Raw genomic sequence first — 17123 nt, forward strand, 5'->3', positions numbered from 1 at the left:
AAGCAAATACTTTTGTACTTTTACTCAAGTGGAAATTTAAAAGGAGTAATTTCACTTTTATTGGAGTAATATTTCATCAGGGTATCAGTACTTTTACTCACTACAGGATTAGTGTACTTTGTCCACCACTGTCCACAATGGCGATGCAATCTTTATTCACAGGTTAGACCTCCCAAACTTCAGATGCAGAGTGAAATTGCAGAAGAGGGCTCATATTACTGTTCTGGACTCAAACCTAATTGAGCTACACTGACTTGAGCTATCTTTCAGGCTCAATGTCAAATTTAATCAGGGTTCCTGCACCTTTTCAATTTCTATGAGGTTTCCATGACTTTTCAAGTTATTTTGTGGTTACGGGATATGGATTTTTTTTAAAAATAATTTATAGAGGTTGTGCTCACAAAAATAAATTGTATTTGATTAAATATTTCAGAGCTAAACATCTTTAAAAATGTGTATAGACATTTCTACAACTTTTTTTTTTTATTTGTTTTATTTCAATTACATTTCTAGGGCTGGTAATCATTTCTAATGAAGATTTCTATTGATCATTCCAATATTTTTTTTATTTTTATTTTATTTATTTTTTGCATTGGATAAATGTGTCTTTCAAATGCATAAATGTAAATGTAATAAATCCTGTATTAAACACTGTAGCTGTAAAAGGAAAGGCTAAGACTAAAGGTTAAGTCCCATGTCATATTAATATTACATTTTTATTTCTAATGTATTTATCCTTTTCCACATATTTTCAGAAACAACTAGAGGACTAATGGAAGTCTATGTGTACCATCGTTGGCATTTTCAATGGTGACAAATTGCACTCTTGAAACATCCTGACACATGCAGTTTAAACCTCACAAGGGAAGACTCCAGACAGACTCATTCATGTAAACAGGATGTCTTTTTATTTTCCACTTGACTGCCTGCCTTAAGTGTTTTACAAACCAGGCATAGCTTTAAAAGACTATCTTAAAAGTTTAATTGAAAGTCAGGTTTAATTTAAACTCAACGTGTAACTCTAGGGCACAAAACATTGAGCTGAGGCCAAAACTCAACAGCAACTGACAGGGGCGCATTAATGCACAGACTTACACAGGCTGAAGCCCAGGGGCCCCCAACTCCTAGGGGGGCCCCAGCCCCATTCATGGCATCCGCCTCCATATTCTCCCCATCGACATTCGTGAGAAGAGCGCATCTAAATGCATTCAGCAGGAGACACTGATATATTAACACGGAGACAGTGCGCAACATCGAAAGCCATCCGTGTAGTGCATGTTCATAGAACAACAGTGCATTCTTGTTTCATGCTGTTCCATGTGATTTCTGAAGACTGGTCAAACCAAAAACACACACACATACACAAATCAATGAATGAGTGAATCATTTAAAGATTACACCATATATTTAATACTTTCTGAGGTTTTATGATAATTAAATTCAGTCATAAAAATGTATTTGCACATTTGTTCATTTAGACTATTATAAGTCACATCTGGATTTCATTTATGAACAAATGTTTCATTGTAAAGGTCTCTCTGGGACAAAGTTTGTCCATTATTTACTGATAATTGAGAGTCTTGCAATGGAATTGTGGAATTGAGGTGAGTAATGGAATTAATTATTGAACTTAGCCTTCTGCTGTAATCTCGGAAATCTGACCAGTCTTCAGAGGATTCGTAAAGATATGTATGTTTCTTAAACTGTAAGGGTGTACGTCAATGCGATGATATTGTTTCAGTGTCTGTCCAAATGTACAAATATGCACATTTCATGTACAAATATAAATGAAATTGCCCTGTCAATAACCCATCATGTTTCAGTAACTGGATTCCTATAATGAGCTATAATTGCTGATTAAATAGCAGGTCTCTATTCTCTTCACTTGGAGTGTGAAAATAAACCTGCAGACGTGTGCTCATGTTTGTTGGCATAATCATTCATTGAAAACTACAATACCAGTCAAAAGTTAGAACACACCTACCCATTCTTTATTATTACTATTATCCACATTTTAGATTAAAAGTAAAGTTTTATATATATATATATATATATATATATATATATATATATATATATATATATATATATATATATATATATATATAAAACATCACAAATGGAAGCATGATAATTATGTAACCAATATGTGATGAAAAATGTCAAACAAATCGAAATTCTTATGTTTTACGGAGTGACTATTTGCATCCCGGTTTAAATAGCATCTGCCACACAGGGCAGCTATTTGCACCCTAATAGTCTGGTGGAACCACAGAAATATACAACAAACTAACCAATAGATGTCACTGCAGTGGCGTGGGTTGTAAATATGGTGTGTGAATGTGCTGTTTCCACTCTTTCCACTCTTAATATTTCCTTTAATACTACTTAAGATAATAGCTAAAACTGAATATAAATGTTGATTTCATTGCAGTGATTTGGTCACTGTGAATGTCGGAGAGTGCAGAGAAGGTTTGATCCGGAGGCGGGGTCTCGTTCCCACGTAAAACCATAGTTACTGTAGAAAAAGCAAGGTTATTTTTAGGTACGGTTAAGGATAGGTTTAGGAGTTAATGTAGTTTGTCTGTGGGACTCTAAATAAACACAATAAACACACTGCAGTGATGCCCATACTGTATGTTAGTATTTAAATATGGGTGCAAATAGTATCTACCATTATATGCACCGAGGTTGGGGTGCAAATAATATTTGCCAATATTTGTACTGGGTGCAAATAGCATCTGCCTATATTTTATCCTCTTCAAATTACTCACTCTAGGCATAATCTCGACTTCATGAGGTGCATACTGAGATGCTTTTTAAACCAAATTGAAGGAGTTCTCATGTATGCAGGACATTTGTTGACTGCTTTTCTTTCACTATTTCCAACTTCAACTCACAATTTAAAATAAGTTTTTTTTTGTTTGTTTGTTTGTTTTTTTTTTTGTTTTTTACTGCAATTTTAGTTTTGTAAAAAAATTCAAACATAAGGTACAAATGACAGATTTTCAGTCTTGAAAATCTACATGGCGCAAGCTGGTCCTTTTGAACATGTAATCTGTTATTTCTAATCATGAACATAAAAAATGTAATCTCTAGTGTTTAAATTGCCTCAGTTGTTTGCAGGTAAGACAGTGTCAGGGTTCTGCCCTCAGTTCCATGTCAGTTGGTTTGAGTCTTTGTCGGTTCCTGTTCCTCAGTCAGGTTTTGGTTTGTTTATCTGTTTGTTTCTTATTTACCCGGTTGTGTTGTTTTCTCTCCCTTCTGAGTGTTTTTTTTTTTATTTATTTTTTTTTTATTTAATATAATCCACATTATTTCATGCCTGCATTTGGGTCCTCTTTCGTGCACACCTGACATAACAATCCAACCAGTTATGGACCCAGCAGGCATGAATTCTTTTCTTTTGAACCCTGTTTCCCTGTGTGCCGTAGAGTGCAGGTTAAGGAGCTGTTTGGTCTCCATATGCACTGGAATTTCTGGTGTTGTCCTTGGGCCTAGAGTTCAATCAGCCCTGCCTGATAGATATTTTATGGCGGGTCTGGTGGAACCCATCAGGTCCTGTGTTCCGTATGGGAAGGAGGGGAGAGTCTATCAGAGGTCATCAATCTGGCTATCAAGTGGGATGGTATCATCTCAGCCTGGACCTCTGGGGACCTCCTTTTCTCACCCCAGCCTGAGGAAATAATACCCTCACACTGGCAGTGAAAGCCATGGTTGGCCTTCCCGCCACACGGCAGAGGAGGAGGACTAGATGGAGCTCGACGCCCAAACCTGTGGCCAACCACCAGGAGGCGGAGGAGCCCGCTGCTGAACGGCAGGAGGTGGAGGATCCTGCTGTTTACCACCAGGAGGCGGTGGGTCCCAAGGCCGTTGATGAGCCTGTCCAGTTCCCTGTGGCTGCTGATGGGCCTGTCCAGTTCCACGTGGCCATCGAAGGGCTTCTCCAGTCCCCCGTGGCCATCGACAAACTTGTCCATTCTCCCCTGGCCATCGACGAGCTTGTCCAGTCTTCTGTGGTCATCGATGAGCTTGTCCAGTCTCCCGAGCCCGTCGATGGGCCTGTCCAGTCCCCCGTGGCCATTGACGAGCCTTTCCAGTCCTCCGTGGCCTTCAACAGGACTGTCCAGTACCCTGTGGCCATCAACTGGCCAGTCCATTCACCAGCGGCCACCGACTAGTTCCCTGCAGTTGCCACCCAGTCTGTCCAGTCTCTGGTGGTCGTCGAAGAGTCTGTTCAGTCACCAGCGGCCGCCTCCACCCTGCCTGACCTCATCCCTGTTCCGAGGCTTCCTGACCTCATCCCACTCCCGAAGCCGCTGGACCCCTCCCCCTTCCTTGACCCTCCTTCTAGGCCTCCGGACCCCGACCCCATACCTTGACCCTCCTTCCAGGCCGTCTGACCCCGCCCCTGATCTGTACCCTCCTCCCAGGCTGCCTGACCCCACCCCTGATCTGTACCCTCCTCCCAGGCTGCCTGACCTCACCCATAACATGGAGCAACATCTTTGGTTTCCCCCACCCTCCCCCCCTTGGTCTGTTCCACTGGCCTCACCCTGGACTTTTCTGTTTTCTGTGTGTCAAGTGTTGAGGTCTAGCCTCCAAAACAAGGCTATTGCACATTCTGGCTTTGCAGTAGTTAAAATTGCTAGCATTTCTTGACATTTAAGTCAAATTCACTAAACATTAATAGTGATAGTATTAACAGATCAAAGCTTGTAATGCTTCAAGCAATCAAACAGAAATTAACTCTTTATAACTTCTTTCACTTTAAGTCAGAACATGTTTTGCAAACCAGAATGCAGCTACTTAACTTCTGGTGCTACTTCACTCCTAAATGGTTAGCACATAAAACAAAACAAAAAATGTATACATGTCATAATGGATACCTAACTATTCACAGAAACCATTGGCAAAATTATTTAAATTTAGCATTTAGAGTTAATTAATCAGAACATAAAACATCAAAATTGTGAATGCTGCAATGCATCTTGGGTAGCCCCGGCTGCCAGAATATTAAAGTTATTTGAACAAATCACATCATACACAACTTAAAAGTCCACAAAACTTAAAATAAACAGTTCCCTATCTGTCACTCACTCGACATTGTGTCGATGTAGTGACACTAGGGGTCACTCTTGGGAGCCCGAGACACCTCTGGTCTTTGATAAAAGGCCAATGAAAATTGGCGAGTGGTATTTGCATACTACTCCCCCGGACATACGGGTATAAATACGGGTATATACCACTCATTCAGATTTTCTCTTCGGAGCCGAACAGTCGATGCTTACTGAACTGAATGTTCATTCACCTCTGCTGGATCTGACGGCGCATTTCAGCAGCTTCTCCCTCCTCTGCACTGGTGCACTGCAGAGAACGCCCCTGGGCGCTTCGGCAGAAATAAGAAAGTATATTTCTCTAAAAGAGTATATTTCTCTAAAAGAGCGGCACACACGGAAAGTCTTTATAGAGATGCGTCTTTTTAAAGATGCCTTTCCATTTGTGTGTTATTCCTGGTTGCGGTCGTTATCTCTCAACTTCTGATGGTCACGATCGCTGTCTTTCGTGTCTGGGCGCGACCCACGCAGAGACAGCGTTCGTGGATGGATCATGTACTCATTGCGAGAACATGACCATGGCAATGTTGCAGTTGCAGCTTGCTTTCGTAAACCTCGGGTACAATCGCCCAGTCACAGGCTGATGCGGAAATGACGGACATGCTTTCCTGGGCAGCCGCAAGCGTCGGGCTAGAGCAGAACCCTCCGCTCTCCCCTGAACCCTCGCAGCTCGATGATTGGTTCCTGGGCTCCACAGCCATGCCCCGCTCCAGTTCATTTCTTCCTGGAAGTGCACAAGGAGCTGATAAGGTCGTGGGAGGCACCTTTTACTGCCCGGTCCTGATCTTTCAGCTCCCCCCCACTACCCTCGATGGTGGGGCAGCCAGGGGCTATTCGGCGATTCCCCCGGTGGATAAGGCGCTCGCGGTGCACCTATGCCTGCAGAGCACCGCCACCTAACGTGGGCGCCCAAAGCTCCCGTCCAAGGCCTGTAGGTTTACGTAGTCCCTGACGGCCAAAGCCTACAGTGCTACTGGACAAACCGCCTCCACCCTGCACGCCATGGCTCTCCTGCAAGTCCACCAAACCCCGGGATTGATGCGCTCTGCGACCGATCTCGCTCTGCGGACGACGAAGGTCAAGGTGCGGTCTCTCGGGCAGGTGATGTCCATCTAGGTGGTCCAGGAGTGCCACCTTTGGCTCAGCCTGGTCAAGATGGGAGAGGCCGACAAGGCACGGTTCCTTGCTGCCCCCATTTCCCAGGTTGGCCTATTCGGTGACACCGTCAAAGACTTTGCCCAGCAGTTCTCGACGGTGAAGCAGCAGACGGAGGCTATCCAGCACATCCTGCCATAGCTTGGCTCAAGATCCCACGCCCCGTCTGCTCGTCGCCAAGGGTGTCCCCCTGCAGTGACTGCACCGGCTCCGCCGCTGCCTGCCCCTTCAGCCAGGCCCCGGTGTGGAGCCCACTGCAGGAAGCAGACACCACCCATCTCACGGCCGGCTGCGAAAGGCTTCAAAGCATCCCTGAGACAGGCGACCTAGGGACGACGAAACCCACTGCTTTGGAGCTGGTAAACAGACCACTCCATCCCCGAGTGGAGGGCCAGGAGGAGAATCTTTTGTTGCCTTTTCATTTAATTTCGCCGCATGCCCAAGTGGCTGCGGTACTCAAGAGTTCAGCAAAAGAGCGGTTTCCTTGTTCCCTGGGTCACATACCCGGTATGCACGGCCGTCATCATGACCACCGTCCACCATTCCATTTTGGCAGGTTTGGCACTCCAGCGGCAGTCTCCCTGCCCCTGCGCGCCCAGCTATGGCACAAATCCGCCCCCAATGTGATAGTCTCCACAGGTCACGAGGACAGGCCTCTTCCTCTCCCGTCCCAAGCTGTTCCTGGGGTGGTCACAAGGAGCCAGGTAAGTGCTTCGATGCCCCTGAACTTAGCACGGCCACAACACGGCGTGGCAGCTAAGGCTCTGCCCCGCCGTGAGGCCCCACCCACCGGTACTTCCAACGAGATTGTCCCCTTGTTCCCCCTCGCCTGGAGCTTGGATGCATGGCTTGCGCTTTCCAATCCGTCGCGATGGCTGATCCAGACTGTCCGACTCAGCTACGTGATTCAGTTCGCCAGGTGTCTGCCCAAGTTCAGCATTATCCACTTCACCTTGGTGAAGGGCGAGAATGCTGCTATCTTGCACATGGAGATCGCTACCCTCCTATGGAAGGATGCGATAGAGCCTGTCCCTCCGGCCGAGATGAAGAAGGGGTTTAACATCCCCTAATTCACTGTACCGAAAACAAAAAGGCGGTGGGTTGTGGCCAATCTTGGACCTGCGGGCTTTACACAGACTCCCGTTCAAGATGCTGACGCAAAAACGCATTCTAGAGAGCATCCGGCATCAAGATTGTTTCAAGGTGGTAGACCTGAAGGACGCGTACTTCCACGTCTCGATTCTACCTTGACACAGACCCTTCCTGCGGTTTGCATTCGAGGGTCGGGCATATCAGTACAAGGTCCTTGCCCCGCTAAGGGAAGTGGGCATTCACATCCTCAACTATATCGACGATTGGCTAATCCTAGCTCACTCTCGGGATGTGTTGTGTGCACACAGGGACCTGGTGCTCTCGCGCCTCAGCCGACTAGGGCTTCGAAAAGAGCAAGCTCCTCCCAGTTCAGAGCATCTCTTTTCTCGGCTTGGAGTTGGACTCAGTCTCGTTGACGGCGCACCTCACGAACAAGCACGCACAGTCGGTGCTGACCTGTTTGAAGGTGTTCAGACAGAAGACAGCAGTTCCACTGAAACCCTTTCAGAGGCTCCTGGGGCATATGGCATCCTCAGCGGTGGCAACTCCGCTCGGGTTGATGCATATGAGACCGCTTCAGCACTGGCTTCAGACTCGAGTCCCAAGATGGGCATGGTGCCGTGGGACACATCACGTGGCCATCATGCCAATCTGTCACCGCCTCTTCAGCCCTTGGACCGACCTCACGTTTCTATGGGCAGGCGTTCCCCTAGAGCAGGTCTCCAGGCATGTTGTGGTTACAAAAGACGCCTCCAAAACGGGCTGGGGTGCTGTATGCAATGGGCACGCAGCCGACGGCTTATGGATGGGCCCGCAGCTGCGTTGGCACATCAACTGCCTCGAGTTGCTGGCAATTCTGCTCGCCCTGAGGAGGTTTCGGCCACTGATCCAGGGCAAGCATGTGTTAGTTCGGACAGACAACACAGCAACGGTAGCATATGTCAACCGTCAAGGCGGTCTGCGCTCCCGCTATATGTCACAACTCACCCGCCATCTCCTCCTCTGGAGTCAGCAACACCTCAAGTCACTGCGAGCCACTCACATCCCGGGCGACCTCAACACTGCAGTGGACACGCTGTCACGGCAGGTTACCCTCAGGGGAGAGTGGAGACTCCACCCTCAGGTGGTCCAGCTGATTTGGAGTCAATTCGGGCAGGCACAGGTAGACCTGTTCACCTTCCAAGAATCCTCCCACTGCCCGCTCTGGTACGCCCTGACCGAGGCACCTCTCGGTATAGACGTGCTGGCACACAGCTGGCCCCCTGGACTTCGCAAATATGCGTTTCACCCAGTGAGCCTACTTCAGGGAGGAGCAGGTCATCCTGGTAGCACCCTACTAGCCCATCCAGATATGGTTCTCGGACCTCACGTTCCTCACGACAGCACCCCCCCCCCCAGAAAATTCCCCTGAGGAAGGACCTTCTTTCTCAGGGACGGGGCACCATCTGGCACCCACGACCAGACCTCTGGAATCTCCAAGTATGGCCCCTGGACGGGACACGGAAGACTTAAGCGGCCTACCACCCACGGTGGTAGACACGATCACTCAGGCTAGTGCCCCCTCTACGGGGTGCCTGTATGCCTTTAAGTGGCATCTGTTTGCTAAGTGGTGTTCTTCACGACATGAAGACCCCCAGAGATGTGCAGTCGGATCAGTGCTTTCCTTCCTGCAGGAGAGGTAGGAAGGGCGGCTGTCCCCCTCCACCTTGAAGGTGTATGTAGCCGCTATAGCAGCACACCACGACACAGTGGATGGTAAGTCCTTAGTGAAGCACAACCTGATCATCAGGTTCCTGAGAGGTGCCAGGAGATTGAATCCCTCTAGACCGTGCCTCGTTCCCTCATGGGACCTCTCTGTAGTTCTTCAGGGTCTACAGAGAGCCCCCTTTGAGCCCTTGCAGTCAGCTGAGCTTAAGACACTCTCTTTGAAGACTGCCCTCCTGACTGCGCTCACTTCCATCAAGAGGGTAGGGAGACCTGCAAGCGTTCTCTGTCAGTGAAACGTGCCTGGAGTTCGGTCTGGGCTACTCTCATGTGATCCTGAGACCCTGACCGGGCTATGTGCCCAAGGTTCCCATGAACCCTTTTAGGGATCAGGTGGTGAACCTGCAAATGCTGCCCCAGGAGGAGGCAGACCCAGCCCTGATGTTGCTGTGTCCGGTGCGCGCTTTACGCATCTATTTGGATCGCACGCAGAGCTTTAGAGTCTCTGAGCAGCTCTTTGTCTGCTTTGGTGAACAGTGGAAAGGAAGCACTGTCTCCAAGCAGAGGATCGCCCACTGGCTCATTGAAGCCATAACAATGGCATATCACGCCCAGGACGTGCCACCCCCGGTAGGGCTACGAGCCCATTCTACCAGGGGTGTAGCAGCCTCCTGGGCCTTAACCAGTGGCACCTCTCTAACAGACATTTGCAGAGCAGCGGTCTGGGCAACACCCAACAACTTTGCGAGGTTCTACAATCTCCGGGTGGAACCGGTTTCGTCCCGTGTTGTGGCACGCACAAGCAGGTAAGTCTGGGACATGTGTATCGCTTGCGCATAGCGTCTTTCACCTCCCCTGAGCTGAAGACGTGCGCTGTTTACTCCCAGTAGTGTTCACAAACTGTTTTCCCTGGATGATTTCCTCCGAGCCCTGTGGCAGATGAGTTTGTGGAGAAAATCGCTGCTGGCTCAGTACACGTGCTAACTAAGCCCTATACTGGGGTAGGTGCTCTGCATGTGGTGGTTCCCCGTAGATAACCCCATGCGATGTATATCTTCCACTAATTATTTTCCCTGTTGGTAAACTGCATCTTCCTTGGGCAGAGTCCCCTCTGCCCCAGTCACCATGCTTGTAGAAACTCCTCCCCTGCATGGTAGGACCTACCATGGGATTTCTCCACATGACATACTTCCGACAAAGCTCGGCAAGACCATGTGACGTATTTCCACTCAAAAATCCCCCCCCCCGACTAGACCTGGTGGCCCCAGTCGGTTAATTCCCTTTTTTTGGAGAGAGGAAAAAAAATAGGATAAGAGGCCACGACTGCGCTAGCCTGTCTCTATCTTTTGGGCAGTTGACTTGTCCCCAAAGAGCCATTCGACACTCATAACAGTGTTGGGGGAGGTTACGTGTCAGCCTGGTGCACTGGCTACGAAGCACACGGTGGTCTGCCCGTCACACACCACCATTTCACGTAACACAGTTCAGCCAGTTGCAGCGTTTCGTATGGGGACCCCTAGTGTCACTACATCGACACAAGGTCGAGTGAGTGACAGATAGGGAACGTCCTGGTTACTTGCGTAACCTCCGTTCCCTGATGGAGGGAACGAGACGTTGTGTCCCTCCTGCCACAACGCTGAACTACCCGCTGAAATGGCCAGGACCTTATCTCGGCTCCTCAGCACAAAACCTGAATGAGTGGTTGCATACCAGCTCCTTTTATACCCGTATGTCCAGAAGAGTGTTATGCAAATACCACTCGCCAATTTTCATTGGACTTTTATCAAAGACCAGAGGTGTCTCGGGCTCCCAAGAGTGACCCCTAGTGTCACTACATCAACACAACGTCTCGTTCCCTCCATCAGGGAATGGAGGTTATGCAAGTAACCAGGACGTTTTGTCAATGGATTATTTTTAGTTGACATGATTTTTATTGTTAACTATTTTATTGATGTTGTTGTTTTTTACAGTGTGTGATTTGGTTTTCTCAGCACTACATGAGAAGAAGAAGGATGGTTTAGGTGAGTGTGTTTTGATTACTCCCTCGGCTCCTTTGCTGCACTCACAATTGTTGGGCCTCATGTATTCAGATAGAAGACAAAGGCAGGCCTAACACAGTCGTAAAACCTAACTCAGGCCCCCACATACCAGGTCATAAATCTTACTGATAATAACCGTGCCAAAATCAAACAAAGGGAGTCCAAAACAGACTACAAATCCCATGAAGCCTTGCTCACTAAAGGATCGAACTCTCAACTCCTATTGTATGAGGCACACGACAGAATGCACCTCAACCATGACATCATCAGGAGTAGAAATACCTCTGAAATGCTTCCGGGATTTGCTTCCAGCAACTTTGCCCGCCGTGTGTAGACGCATCTCATCGCTGCTCTCAGGTGCAGCCTCGTGGCACAAGGAAGTAACGTCCGACTTGAAACTGTGGTCATACAATCTCCATCTCACTGGACGAGTTGAGATTACTCTGTGTTCCACCGAACACTCTAACGGATCCGAAGGAGATCGCCAAGCAATCCACATCTTCATCCGTTTGCCTGCAGAAGTGAAGAGAAAAGATTTCTCTTCCCTCTTCAATCAAGTCAACGTCGCTGATTACTCCGCCAGCCCGCAGAGAATCAGCAGCTGTATCGACCGCCAACAGAGCAAGGAAACGGCCTCCCCTCATCACCAGAGCCTCGAGGAACCGAGTCTGAGTTAAAGGACGGATGAACACACATTCTGCATCCTCATGCGATTCAAGTAAGAGGTTTACGTCTGGGCAGAGATAGAATATTATAGTGTGTTATTCTTGTGTATCAAGGTTATTGCTTGTACAGTTTACGGACCACTATGTCCGCTCATTATTAATACTCAGGGTATTAATTATCACAAATTTGATTTGCTGTATTGTAGTCCAACCACACTGGGCTGTTGTGCATTTCCGCCATCGCGGGTGAGACCGGCAAACTGAGTGATAAACTAACAGCTGCTTTCTCTCCCACGATTGCGAAATCGGCTTTGGGGCCATCACTTAATTCTCTCTCTCTCTCTCTCTCGTACTAACCACACACACACACACACACACACACACACACACACACACGTGACCCCTCACAAACATTCTGGCACACATTTTTGGCTAGTAGATAGCTTCGTGATAAAGCTCAGCTTTGTCCCTAAGCTATCGTACAAGCGGATACACGTGGTAACTGGTAGACATCATTGACTGGTTTCTCTCCGCCCACATTCGCGGCCATATTCTCTGGCCGGAAGTCTCGCGTGACATAATCTCCACGAGAGTCACGTCCGCCATTTTGTGCGGGTCCCTCCTTACACACACACACACGCACACACACACACACACACATACACACACACTCTCACACACACACACCTTATGTGTTATAGGATTATTTTAGTTTCCATATCTAATCATATCACTGTTTAGTTTGTAGTTGTAAGCCGGAAGTTTATTGACTGCATTGTATTAATTATTAATTGATATTATTGCATAAATAAACTTTGTTATATTACAAAGAGAAGTGTTTTGGTTTGTTTTGCATACACCTGCGTCATGCTGACGGGATGTCAGTGCTCGGATTCAAGCCTTCATTCATTGTTTTTTTCCCGAAAATCGATATTCTTTGGATGTCGATTTTCCTAAGAAAACAATCTAATATTGAGACTGTTATACTATCTGGTTATTAGTCCCTGATTCCAGGATGGTGCCCCGTCAGTGTTAATCCTTATTAATATTCTATTGATTTTTGATAATTGATAATTATCTTTGATGATTGTTGAATTTGAATGATCAATAAGCTAGTCTTAATTTTCATTAATGTTTCATCGATGTTAACAATTAACGATTATCTTTGATAATTGTTGATTTAAAGGATTAGAAAAAGCTAGCATTGATTCTCATCAATGTTCTTTTGATTTTAATAATTAATAATTATCTTTGATTATTGCTAATAACCAAACCATAGCGCACTACATTTACTGGAGCCCCATATGAGGTTTTAATGAGTTAGATTAAATTAATTAATTTAAATATTAATTAATAACTAAAGAAATAATTATTAATTATTTCTGATAGTAACACTGATCTAAACAACCAGTAAAGCCCTACACAATACACTGTGACAAATTAAACATTTAGTGACACAACAGTGCTACTCGTTGGAAAAAACAGTAGCCTCGATACTTTTAGGTAAGTACTTTATATACTGTAGGTAAAGATACCATCGCTCACCTGTTTGGATATTCTTTGATGACTTGGTATATGGTGACCTTGAGTGTGATATTCTCATATCTTCCGTTACTGTTATCCTTATAAATCCTGAACTCTGCAGCGGTCACGGCCTCTCCTTCCGGGATCTGCGTCAGATCGAAACGAAACTCTCTGTAGTGTCGTCTGTGATGCGAAAAATCCTTGTCCCTCTCAACTGCACGAAAACACAAAATGCACAATGAGAAACTGATGCATCCTAGATCACACCATAGGATGGTAGAAGACTACTGCACAAATGCTAAGTGTCAGAAAATGCTTTCTTTAAAAAGTCATTCATCAAAACCGTCAACATTCCATGCCCAATCCAAACATTCGGACGACCAACAAAAGCAATACGCAGTCCATTCAATCAGTCATCGGAGTGCAGATAGCGGTCTCTACACAGCCCTTCCCTATATTCTCGGTCCATGATGAATGGGCTGTCAGGTAAGAAAAACAGACCTTTGCTAATAACACACTGCATTAGCATAGAAAAGCTGACGCAACACAAATTTCAAAATCACTAACAAAGTTAGTGATTTGGTGTACAATGTGTCACAATGTTGTACGCCAAAAATCTGACCTCCCAAGATTCCCATTTCCAACCCGCTGAAAATACCATGTGGGTGAGATGTTATCACTGTCAGAAATTTAATGCTACCTCCTAAATATGTCCTAAATGGGGGAAACTTAAATGAGAACACATTTTTGATATATAGTAAGTGCCTCTTAGATGAGGCATACTCCATATACATATCTAGAAACTGCTCTGCCAGATGGCTTTCAAGCATTCACTCATTAAATGTGTGTTTTAACCCTTTTACAGGCCTCTCAATCTTCTGCTAGAAATTATTTTGAGTTATACTATTATACTAAGATTTTCTCCCTGTAGTGCTACTGCCATCTGTACACCCATGTAGCTCACAATTGTCATCTTTTACAGTAACACAAAGCATGCAGGGGGATATGTGAGCACATACAGCAGTGCCCGTGAAGAGCAGCGTAGAACAGAAAGACTGAAGTGTGTTTGCTTTGGTGTCAGTGAAATAGTGCAGCTCAGCTTCTCTGATCGTTCATCTACAGTGAAAGTCTGTAGTTACTTAACACGCAGAGGGCAGGCCACAGTTACACCAGCTGGCCAGACTCAACTTCACGTCTTGGCTGCTAATTAAGACCAGACGTGGTGGAAATAGTGCTTTTTGAGCAATAGTGAGATACTGTATGGATTCATTAATTTGTTGGATTAACTGAACAGATCATTTAAAGTAAAGGCAACTTTTGCATTTTTTTGCATTCAAAACAAGAAGTTGAAGGGATGTTCTGGATTTAGTTAGTTAAGCTCAGTTGATAGCATTTGTAGCATAATGTTGATTACTGCAGAAAATATTTTTACTATTTACTACTTTAAAAAAGAAAAAGCACAAATCGCACTTACAGTAAGACACTTACAATTGAAGTGCTTTTTTTTTGTTTGTTTGTTTGTTTGTTTGTTTGTTTGTTTTATTAACAAGGGACAAATTGACACAGTGGCTCAGTGGTTAGCACTGTCACCTCACAGCAAGATGTTCACATGGGTTTCCTCCAGGTGCTCCAGTTTCCCCAACAAGTCCAAAAAAACATGCAGGTTAAGTGAATTGGAGACTCTAAATTGCCCTGTAGCTGTGAGTGAAAGTCCCTCAGCCACTGGGGGTTGTGTCAGGAAGGGCATCCAGCATAAAACCTGTGCCAAGTCAAATATGCAGATCACAGGTGTGGCAACCCCTAATGGGAGCAGCCGAAAGAAGAAGAAGAAGAAGAAGATTAACGAGGGACAAATTGAAATAATTTTTGTGGTAATCAACATTATGGCACAAATTCCTTTAAGCTTAAATGCCTTTAAGCAAACCAATCAAATGACGAATGTTTTCTATTTATTACACTTTTCGCGTTTTTTTTTTTTTTTTTGGTGTGTGTGTGTGTCTTATTTCTGCCCATAGGGAATTATTATGGTTGCTCTTTCAAAGCTCAGGATCTCAGTTATGATTCATATAAGCATCAACTTTGTCTCAAGGGAGAAATACAACTAGACACAAATGAGACATTTAACATACACTAAGAATACAATATGACATGCACTAACAATACACTAATATTTTATATATAATATTAAGATATCTGGCTGTTGATTGCAGGGTTTGGCAAATCTGAACACAGTTTGAGACATTGAGCATGTTTACATGCATGTTTTTACAATGATAATGCTTAATAAGATGACAGTGTAATAAGCTGACTTTTGGTAGCTATCAGCGTATTAGAATGCATGTAAATATGCTCATTGTTGAGATCTTTTGTCAAACGTTCTTCATGCAATATATCTGAGAAGCAGAAAATTTAATCTAAGGTCTCTATTTAATCTTATTGCTGTCTAGGAGATGCAATTTTGAAGAGATCTCATTTGTGATTGTTCTCACATTGGTGTACTTCCTGATAATTCTTAAAGCTTGTAGACAAGCCGCTTTTATTAAAAATCATTCTTTGGACCACTGTGTTTAGAGAGGCAGCAAAATATACAGGATACTATGAGTGCTTTACGTCTGTCATTTTACATAAAAAGAGCTGCATTGCTCTGAAAGCAGACGGTGTACAAGCGCTCATTCTCTTGAGTGAAAACAGATGGCGTGCGGTTAAGGTGATGATGGTGAACTCTATCTTGTAACACACGTATATTTACTTTGCCATAACTGAGGACCAAACTTTGGTGTACACTTATCTAACTTTTGTAATAAAAATAAAATAAACATATACTAAAAAACCTCAAATTCGTACAAGCCTTTTGTAATTCATTCTGGTGTAGGATTATATCCTGAACAATGGCCCTTAAAGTCATGTCCTTTAATGAAAGAACATGCCAAAAATATGGCTATAGCAGTCTCTAACACCTAAATTAGATTAGCAAAGAAAGAAAAACGCCACTAGCTACTGGCACCAGATTCCCAGATTGTGACCAAAAGCGGCTTTCTTCCAGTTCTTTCCCTCTGCTTAACAACGGGAAGTAATTAAGGCAAATTATGCTCAGGTCAGACAGTCACTTGATAAGCTTACATGAACTGTGAGGTGAGAGGTCACAGCCACTGAAGCTGTGTACAGTTCAGAGAATACTTATCAACTTATCACAGCATTCTTCAATAAAATGTGAAAAACGTTTATTAGCAATGACAGGATATTAACAAAACCTGTACATCAAGGTCCTTCATAATTTGGGTCACATTTTTTACTCATTCCACATTCTCTCTGTGTGATTTCTAAGAAGTAGTCTATATTCTCATATAATGACACTCTTTATAGACACTTTTTTATTTTCTCTCTAACCTGCAATTGCCTCAGGTTTTCCAGTAACCATACAGTCCTATATATACACAGTTTATGGAGTTTTCAAGGACAGCTTAAATGTGGACGAATACGTTCCAGTAACTACTGCATATACAGTAGTAGCGGACAATTCTGCAAAAAATAAATAAGCGGACATTCTGCAAAAAATAAAAAATAAAAAAATAAAAAATACAATAAGCGGACATTCTGCAAAAAATAAAAAATAAAAAAATAAAATCACCTGCTTTTTAACTTTCAGGGATCATAAGAGGGAACTATAGAGCAACAAGGTAAAACTGTATAATAAAAATAAGGATTATTATAAGACAAACTTGCTTGAATAGTCTAAAAAAGATTTAAGTCGAAATTTAAAAAAAACTTTATGTGTGTGTATATATATATATATATATATATATATATATATATATATATATATATAT

The 17123-nt window shown here is 44.5% G+C and overlaps 1 protein-coding gene across 1 annotated transcript in view; it reads right to left on the minus strand.

The window, feature by feature from the left end:
* LOC127413619 (bone morphogenetic protein 5-like) overlaps positions 1-17123 on the minus strand; it is a 72765-nt gene that overhangs the window by 53665 nt on the left and 1977 nt on the right. Inside the window, exon 2 of the mRNA XM_051650899.1 lies at positions 13318-13510. Within this exon, the coding sequence (XP_051506859.1) occupies positions 13318-13510 (193 nt within the window). The remainder of the gene's footprint in view (positions 1-13317; positions 13511-17123) is intronic.

This window comes from Myxocyprinus asiaticus, chromosome 23, assembly GCF_019703515.2.
Source record: "Myxocyprinus asiaticus isolate MX2 ecotype Aquarium Trade chromosome 23, UBuf_Myxa_2, whole genome shotgun sequence".
In the NCBI taxonomy this organism is placed as follows: Eukaryota; Metazoa; Chordata; class Actinopteri; order Cypriniformes; family Catostomidae; genus Myxocyprinus; species Myxocyprinus asiaticus.